This window comes from Geotrypetes seraphini, chromosome 12 (assembly GCF_902459505.1).
Source record: "Geotrypetes seraphini chromosome 12, aGeoSer1.1, whole genome shotgun sequence".
In the NCBI taxonomy this organism is placed as follows: domain Eukaryota; kingdom Metazoa; phylum Chordata; class Amphibia; order Gymnophiona; family Dermophiidae; genus Geotrypetes; species Geotrypetes seraphini.
The window spans coordinates 108742486-108767271 of NC_047095.1; the positions used below are offsets into that span (position 1 = coordinate 108742486).

General features: G+C 42.3%; 1 protein-coding gene across 1 annotated transcript in view; it reads left to right on the forward strand.

Annotated features, from left to right (window-relative positions):
- Positions 1-6398: 6398 nt before the first annotated feature.
- LOC117346276 (vomeronasal type-2 receptor 26-like) overlaps positions 6399-24786 on the forward strand; it is a 41252-nt gene continuing 22864 nt past the window's right edge. Inside the window, exons 1-2 of the mRNA XM_033915677.1 lie at positions 6399-6529; positions 12357-12639. Of these exons, the coding sequence (XP_033771568.1) occupies positions 6399-6529; positions 12357-12639 (414 nt within the window). The remainder of the gene's footprint in view (positions 6530-12356; positions 12640-24786) is intronic.

Consider the following 24786-nt stretch of genomic DNA (forward strand, 5'->3'; position numbering starts at 1 on the left):
CCCATAGATTATAATGGACGTGTTAGCATTTAGCACCTGCTAAATCAGTTTGCGTGCACTAAATCGGCTAGTGCGCCTTAGTAAAAGAGGGGGTTAGTGCCTGTGAAAGTTTATAAATCTTTAGACATCCTGAGAAAATCAGATATTTTGTACAACCTAATAAAAAAATAAGCAAAGAATACTGCACGTGATTAAGAAAAGTCCTAAAGACAGGCCTGGACAGTAGCAATAAAACATTGGCAATATCAGTGAGTCGATACAAGCAGGAACAGTCAACTGCACTCAGATAAACCTTGATAACTTTGACCGGCTCACCAGAAATCCTTACATCCCACACCCTAACTGATATTGATAGGCAATAGAAGAAGATATTGTATTTTTGGAGTGTTTCTCTCTTTCATTTTTAGAAGGCACGCCCCCTTTTTTTCTCTTTTCTTTTGTAGGATTGATAACCACAGAAAAACATTGTAAGATTCTGCGGGATATCAAATTTTAATAAACATAAACATGTCCATTCCCCCAAAAAGTAGATGGATGAGGTTTTTGTTCGGGGGTAACAAAACTGTGGAAGAGGAAAATTGAGGGTTAAAAAATTATGCAGAAAGCGGCACTGAAATGCCACTGATTCAGATTTTAAAATCAAGGTCTGTTTGCAGACATGAAACAAACAGAAAAGCTACAACTTGCGAGGAGATTGGAAAACTTGAAGATGAAACTACTCTGTAGGCATTTTTTGAAAGACACTAACCCCCCTCTTTTACTAAAGTGCACTAACCATTTAGTGCATGTTATGAACATAAGAACATAAGAATTGCCGCTGTTGGGTCAGACCAGTGGTCCATCATGCCCAGCAGTCTGCTCACGCGTCGGCCCTATGGTCAAAGACCAGTGCTCTAAATGAGTCCAGTCTCACCTGCATACGTTCCGGTTTAGTAGGAACTTGTCCAACTTTGTCTTGAATCCCTGGAGGGTGTTTTCCCCTATAACAGCCTCCGGAAGAGCGTTCCAGTTTTCAAGCACTCTCTGGGTGAATAAGAACTTCCTTACATTTGTACGGAATCTATCCCCTTTTAACTTTACAGAGTGCCCTCTTGTTCTCCCTACCTTGGAGAGGGTGAACAACCTGACTTTATCTACTAAGCCTATTCCCTTCAGTATTTTGAATGTTTCGATCATGTCCCCTCTCAATCTCCTCTTTTCTAGGGAGAAGAGGCCCAGTTTCTCCAATCTCTCACTGTACGGCAACTGCTCCAGCCCTTTAACCATTTTAGTTGCTCTTCTCTGGACCCTTTCGAGTAGTACCATGTCCTTCTTCATGTACGGCGACCAGTGGATAGCACTGATAGTTTAATGCAAGGCTGATGATCATTTTGTGGCATCAGTGCCACTGCTTCAGGGCCTCTAGAAGGAACAGGCTATCTCACTGTTCAACAAGTTCTTCCTCTGCGAACCATCACAAAAGCAAAGGAGGAAGTTGCTGAACAGTGAGGGTGCTAGAGTGCGGGTTCACCTCTCCAACACACTGAGGCTTTTTCTTTCACTAGTTAAGCAGTGCTTAGTAGCACAGGTGTTATTACTAATCAAGTGACCTTGTTGTTTATTCCCTCCATTCCCCTTTTTTTACATATATAACTCCACCATTCATTGAAGTTGGTATTGTCTTCAAGTTACAAATAAATAGATGAGTAACAATATCAAGTAGAATATTGTAAAGTTTTATTTTGTGATCAAGAGATAGTTAGACTATAGAGGATTTTAACAATGTTATATAAGAGATGGAAGAGCATTATAAAATTAAGGGGTCCTTTTAGTGAGGCACGCTGGTGCATCTTATCATGCGCTAAATGCTAACGCGTGCTAATGCATCCATAGGATGTAATGGACGCATTAGCATGTGTTAGCATTTAGGGTGCACTAATTTTTAGCGTATGCTAAGATGCACTAGCACACCCTAGTAAAAGGACCTCTAAATGTTGCTGCCAAAATTAGCTTTTTCTCTAATCTATCAACAAACTAATATAATTAATATAATTATACTCTAACAGTTATTTTGCTCTAATTAATATTTGTACTTTTTGGAGAGGGAAAAAAGCTCAACTTTTGAAATGTGGCATTAACAAAAAAAACTAACTTATAATTAATATCAAGTAAACAGATAGCCCATGAGAAAAACCAAGTGAGATGTCAAATGCTATAAAGTTCACAACATAAGAATCTTAGCTAGGATCAGGGAGTTTATTATATCTGCTGTGTGCAGCTCTATGATATTTGGAACTAGAGAACATTTTCAGAATATATTTGAGACTGATAGGGGCAATGAGGACAGATAGAGTATCCCCTACCATGCTCAATGATTAGTTGTATGAATAAAAATTAGTGCCTTGCCTGGATGCAAGATCATCCGATATGAAAAATGGTTAGCTCCAAGATTCTGATATTGCTGTTGATCAGTGATGTTATAGGAAAAACCATTGAACATCAGTGTAAACAGGAAAGGTGGCACTGGAACAGTATATTCTGCACAGATGATGTCACAATTGGGGGCATTATATTTATTAGACATTTTCATAGTTTTGCATTCTTATCTTTCAGGACTCGTCCATGTACCAGAGGAAAAGTGACGTAAGTATCATAGTACTTTGATAGACTACAATATGGCTTTGCACATTTTAACATCTATGTTAGATTTTCATCTACCTTTTGTGTTTTTATTGCAGATTAAAAAATATACCAGCTTGTACTGACACTAATATCCTGCTATTCCCACTGTCTATATGCAAATAATGGTAAACATAGAAGCTTTTCTAAAAGATGCAGCCAAGATTTATTCTTTGTTCCTCACCTATAGAATTTAGTTCCAATAGATATTCTTTCAACCAGACTTGCAAAAGATTTGCATAACTTAAATAGTAGCAAATCCTCCATGTACTGTATATAATATGGGACTACATAGAAATATGATGGCAAATAAAGGTCAAATGGCACATCTCAATCTAAGAGATCCCATATGAATTCAGACACAGTCTTTGTCTCCACTACCTCTTTCAGGATACTGTTCCATGCATCTATCACCCTTTCTGTAAAAAAGTATTTCCTTAGATTACTCCAGAGCCTATGACCTCTTAACTTCATACTATGCTCTCTCATTCCAGTGCTTCCTTTCAATTGAGACTCAACTCATGCAGATTTATGCCACATAAGTATTTTAATGCAGTTGAAGCTTTTTCTCCACTATTAGTAAATGTGCTTCAGTGGGTATCTTCATTACTAGGCTAATAACATTGATATATTTTTTGAGATTGGATTTAAACAACTCTATCATATCTCCCCTCTCCTGCCTTTCCTCTAAAATATACATATTTAGATTTTAAGTCTGTTCCCATGTGCCTTATAACGAAGACTATGCACCATTTTAGTAGCCTTCCTCTGGACTGATTCCATCCTTTTTATATCTTTATGAAGATGTGGTCTACAGAATTGTACACAATATTCTAAATGAGTCTCACCAGAGTCTTATTTAGGGGCATCAATACCTCATTTTTCTTACTAGCCATACCTCTTCCTATGTACCCTAGCATCTTTCTAGCTTTTGCTGTCACCTTTTCAACCTGTTTGGCAACCTTAAGATCATCACATACAATCACACCGAAATCCTGCTCTTCTGTCATGCACATAAGTTCTTCACCCCTAAACTGTATTGTTCCTTTGGGTTTTTGCAGCCCAAATGCATGACCTTGTATTTCTTTTTAGCTGCCAAATTCAGACTATGATGTGGCAATGTGACTTTTATACATGATTTTAATATATATCACTCAAGATAACAGAAAACTGGAAATATCACAAAAAACAAACTACTGTTTATTGAAACTTCAAACAACAATCAAGCATTATATAAGCACTATTTAGAACTTTGAGTTACAAACATTTCATTATAGCTCCTTCAGAATGGCAAATGGAGGAGGAAAAAGCCTTAGAACCCCACACAGCCCATTTTGCTGCTTTTTCCACTCCTGAGGGCCCACACATTAAAACATACTAGTTCTAGACACAGTCAAGAACTGTGCATATATTGCTCCCATGATTCATCTGTCTTATCATGGGCCTTAATTTCCCCGGGTTTCGGCACAAATTGAGCAAAGTTACCTTTCAACTCTGCCCAAGAAGCTTGGAAATAATGATGATTGTACAAAAATTCCCATCAAATATGTTTATTAAAAATAACAGAGTAATCTTGTTTCAAAAGGCATTTGTTCAATGCAGACTGTCTAATCAGAGTATAAATGCATCTTTCTGAAAAACAATCTCATACGTCTGCCTTCTTTACCTATATACCTAATATGATGATATTTTTTCTACCTTCATTTAATTGGTCAAAATATTTTCTACCATATAAGAAGGCACTTCTTGTACCTACATACATATTGGGAGAGTGACCTTTCCCTCACAGGGGAATTTCTGAAGTTACATTCTATTACTAAATTAAATCAATAATAAAAAGAAAAACAGAAGAAGCAGTTCTAATATTACAATATATTTACAAAGAAAAAATATTCTTGCACACAGTCTTAAATTATCTATCTTCTGTGATCTTACAATCCAACTTGCATCTCTCACATGTAACAGCGTGAAGCTATCTGACATCCTGTATTTCTTTGTTCTAACAGCGAGAAGGGGAATGTCTGATCAACTTTAAAAGAATTCTAACTTTTCCTATAGAAAATTCAGATTGAGGTAGATGTGTTTTAATCTACAGAAAATCAGAAGAAGTCAGAAAAGAATTTCTACATATTTAAGTACTAACATATTTTTAAAAGCAATGTGGTATATTCATATATATTCATTTATATATGTATAACACAAATGGATCTAATTAGGATCTATGTATGTATAACACATATGGATCTAATTAGGATTTTGAAAGCTGTGCTTTCTGATTTTCGGAAGGCAAATTTTAGGCACTTCTCTTAAGCCCAGCAACACTATATGATTGCTGGAAGCTTTCTTATTTGAGACTATTTGAATATTGGATTATTGCAGCAGTGAAACTGAACTTACCTGAGACCTGCTGTGTACAAGCTTGGGGAAAAGCTTTATTGAAAAAGAAGCTGTTTGGAGGGTAAAACCACAGTGGTTTGTGTGGAGAAATCCTGATCTCTACACAGGGTTTTCCTCTGAAGTTTTGTTTTGCAAATTACCTTGTGTTTTTGCTTGGCCATTTTGTTTTTCTTTACTTGAAACATTCTGCCATTAAATTTTCTTTTGGAACTAAACCCTGGAACTTTGTGGATTGTTTTTTTTTCTTTGGATATATTTGCAGTCCCTGCGGGGTGACTCCTTACTGGGTCACACACCAGCATAATTTTGGCTGTAGCCACTAGGGGCACTGATGAGTCCTGCTTTGTGGCTCTAGTGGTGGCTACAGTGTACAGTACAAGAATATAAGTACGAGCAGATTTGCTTCATAAACACTGCCAAAGATCTCTCTTGCCAAATGATCCAAATAGTGAGCAAACTATCTTAATAAATGTTCATCTATGTGTGTGTAGATAGCATTTTTCCTATATACATACATATAAATGGATAAAGATAAATGTCTGATATTCAGTGGCACTGAATAGCAGCCATATTTTTACCTATTTAAATTATTTAACATGTAATTAAACTCTGGAATTTGTTGCCAGATAATGTGGTAAAAGCACTTAGTTTAGCGGGGTTTAAAAATGATTTGAATAATTTCCTAAAAGAAACGTCCATTAGTCTTTGTTAAGATGGACTTAGAAAAATCTACTGCTACCATAATCTAGCATAAGAAGCATAAAATCTGTATTAATGTTTGGGATCTTACCAGGTAATAGTGACCTGGCTTGGTCACTCTTGGAAACAGGATCATGGGCTTGATGTACCTTCATTCTGTGCCAGTATGGCAAATAAGATTTAATGTTAAAAAGTATAGGGTCATGCACTTGGGTTGTAAAAATCAAAGAAAACAGTATAGTAAGCAAAGTTCTTCTGTATATTGTGGTATTCAGCCTATGCCTGCTAGGAGTGTCCCCAGAGCAGTGCACAGTTCAAGAGCAGACACTCCACAAACATCTCAATTTAAACCCCAAACTAAGCATTTTGATGACTTTCCTTCTTTGACCCATAGAGGGAGTGGGAGAGCAGAGTTGCAGGTTTCCCAACCCCCACACAGCTCTAGGTTAGTTCCCAGCAGTCACCTGCAGGCTGGAAGTAGAAACATCAGGAAAACCTTTTCACCTGAGGGTTTGGGGCATGGCTGCAGGCTATTACACCAGAGAGCTGAACAGTTAGAGAGACAGAAGGAGAAGCAGCAGCAAGAGGAAAGGCAGAGAGACTCAGGGTTGAGAGCTCTGAATGGCAGTGAGCAGCTGGAAAGTATGGAGCTGATTGAGGCTGGTTTGAAGCCACCTCACTTCATGCCTGAAGATTCCCAAGACATGGAGCTGGAGCCATATGCTGAGCCACTGAATGGATTCCTGCCAATGGAGGTTTGCTGGACTGGAGGCAAGTAGTTTGACCTGCCTAAATGTTTAACTGAAACCTTGCTTAACTAAGCTGAGGGAATGTTTTTCTTTGGTAACCCTGAAGAAGGTGTGGTGCTTGGAGGCACCTCTAAGAACTGTAAAAGACGTGTTTTGAGATTTTGTAGTTTTTTTCTTTTTCTCCTGGGTGGGGGAAGGGCTGTTAGCAGTCCCAGGCAGTAGTGAATGCTCTGCATTTTCTGTGATGGGATTGAGGGCCTTTGATTGGCAAATTGAGACCACGCAGAGCACACTCCCTGGCCAGCAAGTCAACTGCTGGGGCCTAGTGCCATAGCACTAGCACAGGCTGAGGATATCAGCCCAAAAGACTTTTTTTTTAAATGTTTGAAAGTTTGTACTATTAATCGGCTGGAGAGCCAGCAGCAGCTTTGGAAAAGATTGAATTATATGTTTTTGAACTTTATTGACTGACATTAACCCAGAGACTATTTAGCAGTGTATTTGTTTTGGGACTATATTTTATATTTGGAACATCCTGACAAGATTGTTTTTCTTTTTTGATATGAAACTGATTGAACTTGAAACAAGCAAGCTGGTTTGAATATTTTGTTTTGAAGAATAAACCCAGTTATTGCTTTATACAATACCTACCTGGTGTGACGGTGTTCACTTCTGTTAACCTTTTTTTCTTTCCTTGTGCTGCCCGTAGTGGCTCACAAGAGTTTTCTCTTGCCACTGGTGCCCTAGGACCCATTGCCCTGAGGCTGCCGGTGACAATATGAAAGAAGAGCAGGACTTGAGGGTGATTGTGTTTAAGGAACTTAAGGTGGCAAAACACAAAGAAAAGGTGATAGTCAAAGTCAGGAGGATGCTCAGCTGCATAGGGAGAGGAATGACTAGTAGGAAAAGGGAGCTGTTAGTGCTGTTGTATAAGTCTCTGGTAAGACCTCATTTGGAATACTGTGTGCAATTCTGGATACCACACCTTTAAAAACATAAAAATAGGATGGAGTCAGTCCAAAGGACTGCTACAAAATTGGTTAGTGATCTTTGTCATAAAGTTTATGGGGACAGGCTTAGAGACCTCATTATGTATACTCTGGAAGAAAGACAGAAGGGAGAGGATGCAATCAATACATTTATATATCTCTGTGACATCAATATTTAGGAGGTGATCCCTTTTCAAATGAAGGAAAACTCTGGTATGTAAGGGCATAGGATTAAGTTTAGAGGCCATAGGCTCAGGAATAATCTAAGGAAATGCTTTTTTACAGATAGGGTGGTAGATGCATATAATAGTCTCCTGATAGAGGAGGTGGAGACAAAAACTGTGTCTGAATTCAAGAAAGTGTGAGACAGACATTTGAGATCTCTTAGGGAGAGGAAGAGAAAGTGGAAATTATAGATAGGTAGAATAGATGGGCCATTTCACTTATATCTGCACCCATGAGAACCAATCCATGGGGAACAAGATGGCGGCAGCATGAGAGCTGTTAGAGCTCTGTCTCTTCTTGCTTTCTTCTACAGAAAATTACTTTTTGGTGTGTTTTTTCTTTAACCATGCCTCACACAAAACGCAAGAGCATTGTCCTGCGAGACCCCTCCATGGAGCGGTTTTTAACAAGCTCACTGGTCATCAAATCTGGGGGAGAAGTGCCTGCTGTTGCCCTGATGGAAGGAGCCACTGGAGCCTTAGGCCTGGAAATATCTCTATCCCCCCAACAGCCCGATCACTGTCGAATCCAGTGCAGGGCAGTGCACAATGTGAGAGAGCCGAGAGCATGATGAGCACAGCCCATGTGCTTTGAGGCTTCGCCCACAGGAGGAGCCTGAGGCTCCCGGGCCTATTCTGATTGGCTCAGGCGCCTTAGGCCCTACCTGTGGGCAGGGTTTCAGCTGCCTGGGCCAATCCAGCCCCATTCCAGAGTCAGCTGGCCTGTCGGACAGGCGGGCTTGGCACTGGTCTGACCGGCTAACGATTTCAGGTAAGGGGAAGGGGGGTCGATGGGGGGGCTGATTGGGGGGGAGGGGGCTGTGTCGAGGGCAGTAGGGCCTGGGATCCCTCCTGCCCATATTGTAGTGGTGGGTGGGGGATAGGGGGGTCCGCCTGGGCAGGAAGGGTTGGGCTCCCTCCTGCCCGATCGTGTAGGGGGGTGGGGGGAAGAGGTTAGGAGGGCTTGGGCTCCCTCTTGCCCCGATGTTGTCGCAGGGTGCCGCGGGTGCCTGGGGCAGGAGGGCTTGGGTTCCCTCCTGCCTCGATGTCGTGGGGGGGTTGGGGTGGATTCTGTAACCGGTGTTGTTTTTGACAGAAACCGGTTACAGACTCCAGCTTTTAGGTGAAGGACTGGCTCCTCCTTCGCCTAAAAGCCCTTGTGTTGGACGTTTTGGGCTTAGGCGGGTTTTTTTTGGTTCATTATGGGGTATAAGTGTAGACATCGTTTGGGTACAAGTGTAGACGTAGTGGTGGTCTGGGTGTTAAAACAGCTGAATGTAGAGGCAGGCCATTATCAAAACAAGGACGTTTGTTTTGGTTATGGACACTTTCCCTGCTTCTGCTTTCAACGTTTAAGGCCTTAGGCCAAAAAGGGACTTAGACGGTTTTTTTGATTATGCCCCTCCACGTCTTCTTATATTTTGTCTCTGATTTTGTGCAATAAGAGGATTCTTGTATTGTATTTTGAAATCTATAAATACAGAAATTTTTTAAAAAAGAGAACCAATCCATAAAAGATGTTGGTTTGCAATCCTACAGATTTGGCATTTACTAGCAAATTTTAAATTGTCCACCTATTTGTCAGGTACTATGTTTAGGACCATCTTAGAGTGTTGTATTATCATGTCTTGACTACTGTAATTTGTTGTTTCAGGGCTTATCAGCATCGGTACTGTGTGCGCTGCAGGTAGCTCAGAACTCGATTGTTCCAAACTTTGTTTCACCTAAGTGTGATCATATGACAGAATGCTATATATCATTGTACTGGTTGAAATTAGTGGTGGACGCTTGGAATACTCTCCCGGAAGAGGTTGTGACAGAGATCACCATTCTAGGATTTAAGGGCAAGTTGGATGCACACCTTCTTGCAAATCACATTGAGGGATATGCGTAAACACCTAAATAAGCCTCCGCATGTGCGGGTCGCCGGACTACATGGACCTAAGGTCTGATCCGGTGAAAGCATTTCTTATGTTCTTATGTATATCTTTATATTCATGGACACAGAGGCACTTGATGGACAGCATTCTGCCATATGAACCGCATTCCAACAGTGAAACAATTGCAATTGACTGTGTCTAGAACTAGTATGTTTTAATGTGTGGGCCCTCAGGAGTGGAAAAAGTTCCCAGGGTATACACGTATACAACAGCAATCAAATTTGAGTAGTTTTAAGGGAATGTTGAAAAACTACCTTTTCTGTAGGATGAAATATGGGACCTAAACTGATATGTGTTTAGGGGAGGCGCTGGTAGCCTCTTTGCGATTTTTATGAAGTTCTACATTATTGGAATGTTTTATGATGTTTGATATTATTGTATTGTATGTGATTTGGATTAGGTTTGCACTTTATTGTGACCCACCTTGGGAAAGGCAAGATATAAATAAATAAACAAATACGCAAATAAAGTTAGGCACCTACATTGGCATGCCAAGCTGATGTAGGCACCTACCTTAATAAGCTTAATTGGCACTTAGCATATTATAATTGGCTTTCATTGGACTTCATTGAAAGTTAAGCACCTAAGTTGAAACACATGATTCTATAAAAAGTAGACACCTAGTCCAAAGCATCTACACAATAGTGGTCGTGGTTAGAGGTAGATCATGGCCATGTTTTTGAGTTAGGTGCCTCTTTGTGAATTGGGTGCCGTTAGGTACCTAACTTAAGTGTAGGTATTTGGGTGAATAAAACCTGACATAAATTGGGTGCACCTATATTTAGGATGCCTGGCGACCCCTAAGCCTGCATAGGTGACGATCAGCATGATTCTATACAGTGTGCCTACCTTTTATAGAATCATGCTTAGTCAGTGCCAATTTTTTAGGGAGACATTGAATCAGGCCCTTAGTGCTGGTCAGACACCATAACCTTTTGACCTTCTGGGTTGATTACAGAGGTGTTCATATGTACTGGGTATTCATGGAGGTACTTGGCATCTTTCCATATTTTTCACTTTGGCAGGGAAGAGTGTGGTGTAGTGGTTACAACTACAGCTTCAGCACCTTGAGGTTGTAGTTTCAAACCCACACTGCTCCTTGTGACTTTGTGCAAGTAGCTTAATCCTCTCATTGCTCCAGATAAATTAGATAGATTGTGGGCCCACTAGGACAGAGAAAATGCTTGAGAACCTGAAAAAAAATTAATGTAAACCATTCTGAGCTCTCTTGGAAGAATGGTGTAGACAATTGAATGAATGAATAAATAAATTATAGTAATATATAACATAGTATATGATGGCAGATAAAGACCCAAATGGTCCATCTAGTCTGCTCAACCTGTTTCAATCTAAAAATTTGTTGTTGCTTTTTTTGTTTGTTTGTTTGTTTTTTTCTTCTTCTTCTTCTTCTCCTTAGCCATTTCTGGGCAAGGATCTAAAGCTCTGCCCAGTACTGTTCTTAGGTTGTCACTACTGAAGTTTCTGTCAAAGCTCACTCCAGTCCATCTACATCCTCCCAGCCATTGAAACCCTCCCCAACCCATCCTTCCCCAAACGGCCATAAACAGACACAGATCGTGCAAGTCTGCCCAGTACTGCCTTAGTTCTTCAATATTTACTATTATTTTCTGATTCTATATCCTCTGTGCTCATCCTACGCTTTTTTGAACTCCAACACTGTTTTCTTGTCCACCATCTCTCTCGGGAGGGCATTCCAGGCATCCACCACCCTCTCTGTAAAGAAGAATTTCCTTACATTGCTCGTGAGTCTCCCACCTCTGGCCTCTGGTTTTACCATTTCTCTGGAAAAGATTTTGTTCTATGTTAATACCTTTCAAGTATTTGAACGTCTGAATCAAATCTCCCCTGCTTTCCTCTAAGGCAGGGATCTCAAAGTCCCTCCTTGAGGACCGCAATCCAGTCGGGTTTTCAGGATTTCCGCAATAAATATGCATTGAAAGCAGTGCACGTGCATAGATCTCATGCATATTCATTGGGGAAATCCTGAAAACCCAACTGGATTGCGGCCTTCAAGGAGGGACTTTGAGACCCCTGCTCTAAGGTATACAGTACATATTCAGGGCTTCTAGTCTCTCCTCGTATGTCTTTTGTTACAAACCTCTTATCATTTTCGTCCCCTCCTCTGGACCGCTTCAAACCTTTTTGTGTCGTTCGCCAAATACGATCTCCAAAACTGACCACAATACTCTGAGTGGGGCCTTACCAATGACCTGTACAGGGGCATCAACACCTTCGTTCTTCTACTGGTTACACCTCTCTTTATACAGCCCAGCATCCTTCTGGCAGCAGCCACTGCCTTGTTGCAGTGTTTTTTCACCTTTAGATCTTTGGACACTATCATCCCAAGGTCTCTCTCCCCATCTGTGCATTAGCAGAAAGGAGATGCAAGAAAGGATAATCTATTCTGTTCCTCTGCCTAATGCTTTAATTTTTTCTAGACAGGATAAAATATCAGCTTTCTTAATTTTGGTTAGTTTGGTCAGCATTCTGTTTCGTTACTTATGTTAAACTGCTAAAGACTATTTTTTGCTAGATAGATACTGTCAGTTTTCAAAGGGTTTGATTTAGTTGGTTTTCACATTACTTGGCTGGCCATGTTGTACTGCAAACTTTCCCCCTTGTCTCCAGAGTGTTTCCACTTTGATAGTAACTTGATTTTAATTTTGAATGCCATTTCAGGAAGTTAGTACCATACTATGATCACCTGGCGTTTACTTATGCTGTGGAGGAAATCAACAACCACACAGAACTTTTACCCAATATCACACTGAGATTCAACCTTGATGAATCTGGCCTCCGTCCATTTCTAATATCTTTAGATGAAATCGATGTGTCTTATGAGAATGGCTTCCCTAATTACAGATGTGGAATAACTGGCCTACTGACTGCTGTTATTGATGGTCTTCCTTCTGAGTTATCATTACAGATGTCCCATCTGTTCAGTTTGTATCACTTCCCACAGGTAGGAGCTTTAGTCTTTCACCCTACACTCAACTACATTATCCACTTTTAAAGCTTGTTACTCCTCTATAAGAGACATAGAACTAATAACACATTCCAAAATTAAAACAGGGAAGAAATTGGATGAAGAACAAATATAAGCTGTTATAAATTTACAAGAGGGTAGCCCTTTGTTGCTTTTTTTAAATCAAAGTATTAAAATCTTACAGGGCTTGAAACCAGGGAAAAAACATTGACAGATTGCATTACTTATATTCATTGGAAAATGTGCCAATATTATATTAACAGAGACTATCATATCAACACTAGATGGTTACAATACTCATTAGAAATGGTTGTTTCAGTACTTGTTCTGTAACTGTTTCATTGCTTATTGATGCTTTGCTCTCATAAGATACAAAAAAAAAAAAGAAATAAAAGTATTTGATATAAAAAATAAATGTTGATATCTGAAACACAGTCTATAAAACTTTGAAGTAACAAGGAAGTAACAGGCATCAGTGATAGTTCAGTCTCTCAGAAACAGATTGACTCTTGTAAGGTACATTAGATTTTATCATTGATCAAACAAATTTCCATATTTTCTATGCATATATTTTAAACATGTATTTCTAATAAATCCCAATATTGCACTTATTTTACACTTATTAATTGCAAGTAAACAATTAACTTATCTTGCTAGGTCTAGATTCTATCTCAGTTTTCTGACAGACTCAACTATCACCAATGTCATTTTCCTTAGATATCAGCTCATATTATGTTCACATTAAAGGCTATCAAGACATTCTGAAATATTGGCAGATACAGTCACTAATGTGGTCTACTGAATGCATGGTATTGTACTGCAGATTATATTTTATGCATCATTACCATGTACTAATGCAGTAGCACACTGGTTAATCTATCTTCTATCTATATATATAAAATCGGAGGTATGTATGTGTGTATGTATGTATGTGTGTGTGTATGTGCCGCGATCACGCAAAAACGGCTTGACCGATTTGAACGAAACTTGGTATGCTGATCCCTCACTACCTGGGATAATATGTTCTGGGGGTCTCGCGGCCCACCTGCACACGTGGGCGGAGCTACAAACAGAACATCAGATTTTACCCATTCATGTCAATGAAAAAAATGTAAAAAGCTGCCTTTCTCACAGTAATTCCAACTACCTGGGGTGATATGTTCTGGGGGTCTCGCGACCCACCTGCACACGTGGGCGGAGCTACAAACAGAACATCAGATTTCACCCATTCATGTCAATGGAAAAAAAGTAAAAAGCTGTCATTCTCACAGTAATTCAAAAACGGCTTGACCGATTTGAACGAAACTTGGTATGCAGATCCCTCACTACCTGGGTGATATGTTCTGGGGGTCTCGCGGCCCACCTGCACATGTGGGCGGAGCAACAAACAGAAAATCTGATTTCACCCATTCATGTCAATGGAAAAAATGTAAAAAGCTGCCAATCTCACAGTAATTCAAAAACGGCTTGACCGATTTGAACGAAACTTGGTATGCAGATCCCTCACTACCTGGGGTGGTATGTTCTGGGGGTCTCGCGGCCCACCTGCACACGTGGGCGGAGCTACAAACAGAAATTCACATTTCACCCATTCATGTCAATGGAAAAAATGTAAAAAGCTGCCATTCTCACAGTAATTCAAAAACGGCTTGACCGATTTGAACGAAACTTGGTATGCAGATCCCTCACTACCTGGGGTGATATGTTCTGGGGGTCTCACGGCCAACCTGCACACGTGGGCGGAGCTACAAACATAATATCGGATTTCACCCATTCATGTCAATGGAAAAAATGTAAAAAGCTGCCATTCTCACTGTAATTCAAAACCGGCTTGACCGATTTGAACAAAACTTGGTAAGCAGATCCCTCACTACCTGGGGTGATATGTTCTGGGGGTCTCACTGCCCACCTGCACACGTGGGCGGAGCTACAAACAGAAAATCAGATTTCACCCAATCATGTCAATGGAAAAAATGTAAAAGCTGCCATTCTCACAGTAATTCAAAAACGGCTTGACCGATTTGAACGAAACTTGGTATGCAGATCCCTCACTACCTGGGGTGATATGTTCTCAGGGTCTCACGGCCCACCTGCACACGTGGGCGGAGCTACAAACATAATATCGGATTTCACCCATTCATGTCAATGGAAAAAATGTAAAAGGCTGCCATTCTCACAGTAATTCAAAAACGACTTGCCCGATTTGAACGTAACTTGGTATGCAGATCCCTCACTACCTGGGGTGATATGTTCTAGGGGTCTCGCAGCCCACTTGCACACGTGGGTGGAGCTACAAACAGAAAATCTTATTTCACCCATTCATGTCAATGGAAAAAATGTAAAAACCTGCCATTCTCACTGTAATTCAAAACCGGCTTGACCGATTTGAACAAAACTTGGTATGTAGATCCCTCACTACCTGGGGTGATATGTTCTGGGGGTCTCGCTGCCCACCTGCACACATGGGCGGAGCTACAAACAGAAAATCAGATTTCACCCATTCATGTCAATGGAAAAAATGTAAAAAGCTGCCATTCTCACAGTAATTCAAAAACGACTTGCCCGATTTGAACGTAACTTGGTATGCAGATTCCTCACTACCTGGGGTGATATGTTCTGGGGGTCTCGTGGCCCACCTGCACACGTGGGCGGAGCTACAAACAGAAATTCACATTTCACCCATTCATGTCAATGGAAAAAATGTAAAAAGCTGCCATTCTCACAGTAATTCAAAAACGGCTTGACCGATTTGAACGAAACTTGGTATGCAGATCCCTCACTACCTGGGGTGATATATTCTGGGGGTCTCGCAGCCCACCTGCACACGTGGGCGGAGCTACAAACAGAAATTCACATTTCACCCATTCGTGTCAATGGAAAAAATGTAAAAAGCTGCCATTCTCACAGTAATTCAAAAACGGCTTGACCGTTTTGAACGAAACTTGGTATGCAGATCCCTCACTACCTGGGGTGATATGTTCTGGGGGTCTCGCGGCCCACCTGCACACGTGGGCGGAGCTACAAACATAATATCGGATTTCACCCTTTCATGTCAATGGAAAAAATGTAAAAAGCTGCCATTCTCACAGTAATTCAAAAACGACTTGCCCGATTTGAACGTAACTTGGTATGCAGATCACTCACTACCTGGGATGATATGTTCTGGTGGTCTCGTGGCCCACCTGCACACGTGGGCGGAGCTACAAACAGAAAATCAGATTTCACCCATTCATGTCAATGGAAAAAATGTAAAAAGCTGCCATTCTCACAGTAATTCAAAAACGGCTTGACCGATTTGAACGAAACTTGGTATGCAGATCCCTCACTACCTGAGGTGATATGTTCCGGGGGTCTCGCGGCCCACCTGCACATGTGGGCCGAGCTACAAACAGAAATTCACATTTCACCCATTCATGTCAATGGAAAAAATGTAAAATGCTGCCATTCTCACAGTAATTCAAAAACGGCTTGACCGATTTGAACGAAACTTGGTATGCAGATCCCTCATTACCTGGGGTGATATGTTCTGGGGGTCTCACTGCCCACCTGCACATGTGGGCGGAGCTACAAACAGAAAATCAGATTTCACCCATTCATGTCAATTTAAAAAATGTAAAAAGCTGCCATTCACACTGTAATTCCAACTATAAAACACTTTCTATGACACTATAACCACTAGGGACATCGTTTCTATTCTACCACGGACACCATACATATAGAGTTTGTATGTTCTAACTGTGTTTGAAACTGTTTCCTTCGTGCACCCCAGTTCATAATGTTATTACATTACATGAGTACTCACATATCCTGAACTAGGAACACAGGTTCCATTCTGAACTGGGAACAAACTACATGGAGTTTCTTTTCAACCTGAGTTTCCACATATTTAGTTGTTTAAATCAATACTGAAACTTTTGGATGCCCCTTATTCCAACAGATCTTCCTTTTCTGTTTAAGAGATTGCAAATCCAGTGAGACTTGCATTCTCTATCACAATCAACAAATCACAGGGACAGACTATTACATACTGTGGAGTGGATTTAAGATCCCCCTGTTTTTCCCATGGACAACTCTATGTTGCTTGATCAAGGGTGGGTTCACCCAAGAATTTATATGTTCTTGCTCCTGGAGGTGAAACTAAAATTGTTGTTTATAATCAAGTTTTGTGTTAGTTGTATTGTATTCATTTTGTCAAATATTTCACATTATAATTTGATTATTGTACTTTTTATAAAGCTGTAAAAAAATAATTTCATTCAACACTATAAAGTATCTTTATTTCAATCCATTTACTGTGTTATTGCTATAATTAAATACCCGTGCAACGCCGGGTCATCAGCTAGTCTTGATATATATATTTGATGATTTCAAAGGAATGATCACAGAAACATCTGCTATTTTAGTCATAAGGAATGGAATCAGAGGCAAAGAAAATAAAGAAAAGCTTAGAAGTAGTTTAGCCTAAAAGACGAACTGGAAAATCAGAAGCGAGAGAAAGTGGATCTGAAAAACAGTAGAAAAAGAAAAACGAAATAGAGGCAACACTAGAGTAAGACACTTACCAGCAAATTAATGTTTTATAAATGGGTTTTTTTAATGGCGCTTTCATTATCAGTGTTGATTAAGCCAATTTAAAAAATAAGTTACATGCCTAGATCAGCTAGGTATGCCAATCTAGGCTTAACTATAGACATCTATAGACAAAATAGGTGGCAGTAAGAGCTCACATAGTAATATTTTTTTAATAGGTGCTTGATATTGGCAAAATTAGTGCATGGTCATTAATTCAGAAAATGGGAAAATGTACCATTTTCAAACCTTGGCACATGTAACCTTAGCCTATGGGAAAGACCAGATTTTAAGACACTTGTGTCATGGCTTTAGTAAGAGGATCCCTAAATGAGTAGGTAGATCTCAGCAAGGAGGATAACCAATGGGATACTTCAATATCAGACCTGATATTATTTTACATTGAGAGGTAGATCAACTTGATGTTGGAGTGGTGCTATTTGTGAAAGGTGACTTAGAGTCAAATAAGATAACATTTCTAAAGGAAGCAAAATGAATCATGGAATATTTTCTTATTGAAGCGGGAGCCAGTAAGGAAGCCGCCCAGCACTGAGCAGTAGCACCAAATCGTGCTGCTGCTTGTGCTGCTCAGCGGCCAAAGAAACTGTATTCGCAGCAGATGGTTAACAGTGCGGCAGGAACTTGGAAAGTTTGCTCCTGCCCACTGCACCTCCACAGAAGATCGGCAGATGAGGTATGAGGATAGGGCAGGGTGCAGAGCCTGGGAAGGTGCAAAGTCTGATGGGGAAGAAAGTTAGGGTACTAGGTGCAGAGCCTGACAAGGGAGGGAGGGAGGAAGGAAAGAAAGGAAGGGTGTTGGGTATAGAGCCTAACAGGGGAGGGCAGGAAGGAGAGACAGAAGGATGTTGGGTACAGAGCCTGACAGGGGAGGGAATCAAGGGTGCTAGGTACAGAGCCTGACAGGGGAGGGAGGGAAGGAAGGAAGTGTGCTGGGAGCAGTGCCTGACAGGGGAGGGAGGAAAGGGGGCTGGGTACAGAGCTTGGCAGGGATAGGGCTGGGTGCAGAGCCTGACAGGGTAGGGCACTTGAATATTAAGCTGCCCGACTTATATTCAAGTCAACCATTTTTCTTCTTTTGGGGGGAAAGGGGGTCTCAACATATTTGGATTAGCTTATATTCGAGTATATACAGTATACAAAAAGGTAACCTCCATAGAATCTTTTAAAACATATATACAGTCATAAAAACACGGATAAATCAATCTCATTGTTGAGTCCATCTAGAGACAAAGTTCTAAATTGAAAAATAAATCTCTGTTATATCTTCAATAAAAGCACATCTATAGACTTTCCTCTCCAGGATCTCTTTAGTATGGCGATAGCACAGAATCTAAAGACTTCAAAAACATAACCGGTTTCTATACTATGTCCAACAAGCAGTTTATCCTTAACCTTACATATCAAAGTACTCTTATGTTCCAAAATATAGATGTTAAATCTTCTTATTGTCTTGAAAATATAAACCAGCCCACAGGGACAAGTAACTGCAAGCACCACTCCTTTCTTCTAAGACCAGAATAGATTATGTAAAAATAATCTAATTGTGACATTAGAAAGACATGGAGAATAGTTTTCTGAGATGGAAGATCAAGAAATGGGTGAACAATTCTGAACTGCTGAAAAGAGAAAAAGCACGCTTTAACTAGGAAAGCAATGTGTTGATTAAATGATAATTGTGGATCAAGACTAATATCAAGGTATCTGAAATATGTCAACAGAGTGATTAAATGAGTATATAATAGACTAAAAGATGGAAGAGTGCAGTCATCTGAAATCCCACAGTTAACAGTTTTTGAGGGATTTAAAATGAGTTGATTTTTCTTAAGAACATAAAAACATAAGAAGTTGCCCCCGCTGAGTCAGACCAGAGGTCCATCCTGCTCAGCGGTCCGCTCCCGCGTTGGCCCATCAGGCCTAATGCCTGAACAGTGATCCCTGATTAATTTTGTAACTTACTTCTAATCCCATCCCTATAATCTACCTCTACTCTTATCTGTACCCCTCAATCCCTTTGTCTTCGAAGTACCTATCCAAAGCTTCTTTGAACCCCTGTAGCGTGCTCCTGTTTATCACATCCTCTGGTAGCGCATTCCATGTATCTACCACCCTTTGTGTGAAAAATAACTTCCTGGCGTTTGTTCTAAACCTCTCCCCTTTCAGTTTCTCTGAATGCCCCCTTGTACTTGTTGATCCCCTTAATTTGAAAAATCTGTCTCTGTCTATTTTTTCTATGCCCTTCATGATCTTGAAGGTTTCTATCATGTCTCCTCTTAGTCTCCGTTTTTCCTAGCTTTTTCAGTCTGTCAGTATATGAGAGGTCCTCCATGCCCTTTATTAGCTTAGTTGCTCTTCTCTGGACCCTCTCAAGTACCTCCATGTCCTTCTTGAGGTACGGCGACCAGAACTGAACACAGTACTCCAGGTGTGGGCGCACCATAGCACGATACAGTGGCAGGATGACTTCCTTTGTCCTGGTCGTAATAACCTTCTTAATGATACCCAACATTCTGTTTGCTTTCCTTGAGGCCGTGGCACACTGCGCCAACGCCTTCAATGTTGTGTCTACCATCACTCCCAGGTCTCTTTCAAGGTCGCTCACCCCTAGCGCTGATCCCCCCATTTTGTACGTGAACATCGGGGTTTTTTTCCCTATATGCATGACCTTGTTGAAACTCATTTGCCACATTTTGGCCCATTTTTCCAGTGTTGTCAGATCTTTTTGGAGATCTTCGCAGTCCTCCTTGTTATTGACCTTGCGATATAGTTTGGTATCATCCGCAAATTTAATAACCTCACACTTTGTTCCTGCCTCCAGGTCGTTAATGAATATATTGAATAGGAGCGGTCCCAGCACCGACCCCTGTGGAACTCCGCTCGTGATGCATTGCCAGTCTGAGTAATGTCCCTTTACTCCAACCCTCTTTTTCCTGTCCGCCAGCCAGTTTTTGATCCATCAGTGGACCTCCCCTTGCACCCCATGGTTCCATAGCTTCCTTAGTAGTCTTTCATGTGGCACCTTGTCGAAGGCTTTTTGGAAGTCAAGGTAAATGATATCTATGGATTCCCCTTTATCCACCTGGCTGGTTACCCCCTCAAAGAAGTACAATAAGTTTGTGAGGCATGACCTACCCTTGCAGAAGCCATGCTGGCTCGACTTTAGCTGCCCATAGTTGTCAATGTGTTCCCAGATGCTGTCTTTAATCAGTGCTTCCATCATCTTTCCCGGGACCAAGGTCAAGCTCACCAGCCTGTAGTTTCCTGGGTCTCCCCTTGAGCCTTTCTTGAAGATGGGTGTGACATTTGCTATTTTCCAGTCTTCCGGAATCTCTCCAGTCTTTAGGGATAGGTTGCATATTTGTCGAAGTGGCTCAGCTATTTCGTTCCTTAGTTCCTTGAGTACCCTTGGGTGAATGCCATCCGGACCTGGTGATTTGTCGCTCTTTAGCCTGTCTATCTGCCTGAGGACATCCACCTTGCTCACCTCTACCTGGACTAGATTTTCATCCTGCTCTCCTTTTATGATCTCGTCGGGCTCCGGAATGTTGGTTGTGTCCTCCCTCGTGAAAACTGACGTGAAGAACTTATTTAGCCTGTCAGCTATCTCCTTTTCCTCTTTTACCACTCCCTTTCTGTCCCCATCATCCAAGGGTCCCACTTCCTCCCTTGCTGGTTGCTTCCCCTGCCAGTCTCTCTTCATATTCTTTCTTTGCTTTCCTAACCACTCGATGACACTCCTTTTGGTGTTTTTTGTGTTCCTTTTGGTTCTCCTCTGTTTTGTCCTTTTTCCATTTTTTGAATGATGCTTTCTTGTCACTTATCGCCTTTTTCACTGTATTTGTTATCCAGACTGGGTTTTTTGTTCTATTTTTTTTGCACCCTTTCCTGTAATTGGGGATGCACAAGTTCTGTGCTTCGTGCACTGTGCCCTTGAGTATGGTCCAGGCATTTTCTATGGACTCCATCTTCCTTGCGCTGTCGTTGAGTTTCTTTCCCACCATTTTCCTCATGGCATCATAATTCCCTTTTTTGAAGTTAAGTGCAGTTGTTGTAGTTCTTTTCACTTTTGATGATCCAATTTCTAGCCTGTACTGGATCGTGTTGTGATCGCTGTTTCCTAGCGGGGATAGTACCGCCACCTCCTAAGCGGTTCCCCCTAGTCCGTTGAGGATCAGGTCAAAGGTGGCATCACCCCGTGTTGGTTCGTGACCAGCTGTTCCATGAAACAGTCCCTCGTGACCTCCAGGAATTTGGCCTCCCTCATGCAGTTTGAGTGCCCAATACTCCAGTTTATTCCCAGATAGTTGAAGTCTCCCATCACCACCACACTTCCGTTTTTGCATACCTGCCTCAGTTCAGCCTCCAGATCCTGGTCGATTTCTTCCATTTGTCCAGGTGGGCAATAGTTCAGACCCAATTTTATGTCTGCTCCAGTTCCTCCTGGTAGCTTAACCCATAGTGATTCCAAGTCGTCCACCCTTACTGTTGTTTCCATCCTGGTTGAAGGTATGGAATCTTTTATATATAGCGCTATTCCTCCACCCTTTTTGTGTGACCTATCTCTCCTGTAGAGTTTGAATCCTGGTAAAGCCACATCCCATTCATTGTCATCAGTCCACCACGTTTCTTTGACTCCAATTATGTCTAGGCCCTTTTTGCTGGCTAGGATTTCCAGCTCTCCCATTTTAGCCCTTAGGCTCCTAGCATTAGTGTATAGGCAAAGTAAGTCCCGTTTGTTTGCCTTTTTTGCTGTATGTCCTCGTGGTTTGGCGCTCCTGGCCCCCTCGTGAGTTGCCAGACCCCCAAGCCTCGTCTCGGTCATCCTCCTCCTGTGGTGTGTCTGTTTCGTCCTCAGCCTGTTCCCCTGTTTTTGGTTGTTCCTCTGGATTCCGTTGTTCTCTATTAGTGCTGCTTGCCAGTTTTGTTTGTGCACTAGACCCCTGCAATTCTCCCTTAGGTCCTTTTTCAAAAAGTTCCCACTCAGACCTGAGCCCTCTTTTACAGTGTCCTTGCTCAATATCTTTGGCCCGGGTCCCCTGCATTGCGTCCTTAGGTTCTTTTTCCAAAAGTTCCCTCTCAGTCCCGATCCCTTTTTTACAATGTCCTTGCTCTATGTCCATGGCCCTGGGCCCCTGTGTTGTATCCTTAGGTCCTTTTCCCAAAAGTTCCCACTCAGTCCCCAGCCCTCTTTTACAATGTCCCTGCTCAGTATCCTTACTTGATACTTTTGTCTGATGTGTCAGATCGACTGTCGGCTTTCCCCTCTTCCTCAGTTTAAAGCCAGATCAATGACGCTCTGGATGTTGCGTGCCAGCATCCTTGTCCCAGTCGTGCTCAGGTGCAGTCCGTCTCTCCTGTAGAGCTTATTCTTTCCCAAGAAGGTTGTCCAGTTCCGTGCAAAAAGGAAACCCTCCTCCTCGCACCATCTCCTGAGCCAACCGTTTATTGCTTGTAGTTCGCTCTGCCTCCTTGCGTCTGCTCTAGGTACTGGCAGGATCTCTGAGAAGGCTATCTTCCTTGCCCTCAGTTTCAGTTTCCTCCCCAGGATCCTGAACTGCTCGGTTAGTGCAATCCTGTTGTAGTCCCTCCTGCTGACGTCGTTGGTTCCAACATGGATTACTACAGCTGTCTCCTCCATCTCGGCCCCTTCCAGGATCCTCTCGATTCTGTCGGTGACGTCCTTCGTTCTTGCTCCCGGGAGACATGTCACTAGACGGTCCTCTCTCCCTCCAGCTATGTGACTGTCCACTCCTCTCAGGATTTAGTCTCCCACCATGATAGCAGATCTCCCCTTCTTCAAATGTCTCTCTGGTCTTAGGTCTGTATCGGTGGTACAGTCCTCTAGTCCCTCCTCCGGGATTTGTCGGGTCTCCTCCTCATCTGCCTGTCCAGATTCTCCGCAAAGTCCTACTCCCATGGCGTCTGGTGGATTTTGTCGTCCGTCTGTTAGCTCCCTCCTGATGTGCTTGTGGTCCTGTGCCTCCACCATCCTGCAGGCCTCCTCGATGAACTTCTCGAGTTCCCTAACTTGCTCCGTGATGTGGTCCTCTCTGGCGGTGTCTTCTGTTGCCCAGCACTGCTCCTCTATGGTGCAGAGTCCCTCCAGTTCCTGTACTCGAACCTGCAGTCTCCCGACCTCCTTCTTCAGGCTATCCAGTTCCTGGCATCGACTGCATATGTGCGCCTGCCTCCCGGAGGGGAGGTAGTCATACATATGACATTCGATGCAGTATACTGGGTAGCTCTGCTGGGCTCCTACTGCCTCCATTTCTTCTATCCTGTTCCTATGTCTCAAGGTGTTTATGGGTGGTGCCTGGCGTGCAGCTAGCTGAAAGAATAGAGAGAGGGAAGAATGAGAAGAGAAGAAAAGTACCTTAGTTAGATTTTTGCTGCTGGGCTGCCTGGGCTCCTTCTCAAGGCTCCTTCGCAAAGGCGCTCTCACTAAGGTGAGCGCCTTTGCTGCTCGCCTTCGCCGCGCGCCAAACGGCTTCGCCCCATTGGTTCCTCCCCTTTTATGGGAGGGATCGGCTGATGACGTCGGGGGTAGGCGGAGCTATCTCTTGCCTCTTCCCCTGGGCTCTGCTCTGCCCGTTTCGCCTTAGCCCCTCTCTTCCCCTTGTCCTAGCAGTCTCTGCACTCCTCCGATCTTTCTCTGCATTCCTCCAATCTCTCTCTGCACTCCCCGGTACTCCTCCTCTCCTCTCCGGTCTCTCTCAGCACTCCCCTGTACTCCTCCTCTCTGCTCCGGTCTCTCCCTGCACTCTCCGATATTTCTCCTTTCTGCTCTGGTCTCTTTCTGGATCCTACGTGCTCGGCTCAGCCCTCCCAGCTACCTGGTGCAAGCCCGAGTGTCGGCTCCAGTGAGATCCCCGCTGTTGGCTCCTCCCCTTTTATGGGAGGGATTGGCTGATAACGTTGGGGGGAGGCGGAGCTATCTCTTACCTCTTCCCCGGGCTCTGCTCTGCCCGTTTCACCTTAGCCCCTCTCTTCTCCTTGTCCTAGCAGTCTCTGCACTCCTCCAATCTTTCTCTGCACTCCCCGGTACTCCTCCTCTCCTCTCCGGTCTCTCTCAGCACTCCCCTGTACTCCTCCTCTCTGCTCCGGTCTCTCCCTGCACTCCCCAATATTTCTCCTCTCTACTCTGGTCTTGAGTCAGGATGCAATCAAGGCCAAAGAATAATTTAGTATGGATGGATCATGAGTGAGAGGATCGATGTGATGAAGAAGCAAAATATCTTCTGCATATTAAAATGCCTTTATCTCAGAATCCTGATTGAGAGTATTTAGAGGGCTTGAAAAGATATTAAAATGCATGGGGACCAAAACAGAGCCCTGAGTGACTCTGAAAGGAACAGAGTGTACACTAGAAACACTAGCCCCCTCTTCTACGAAAACAGACAACCTAACTTCTGTATGAACTTTCCCAATTATCTTTGTGTGTTTTAATCTATAAGGAACAGATTTCTTTTTTAAGGTCTCTGTAAGGCCTCTCTGTAAAGCCCAAGTTTCCTGTTCTTCTGAGAAAACCAATACCCA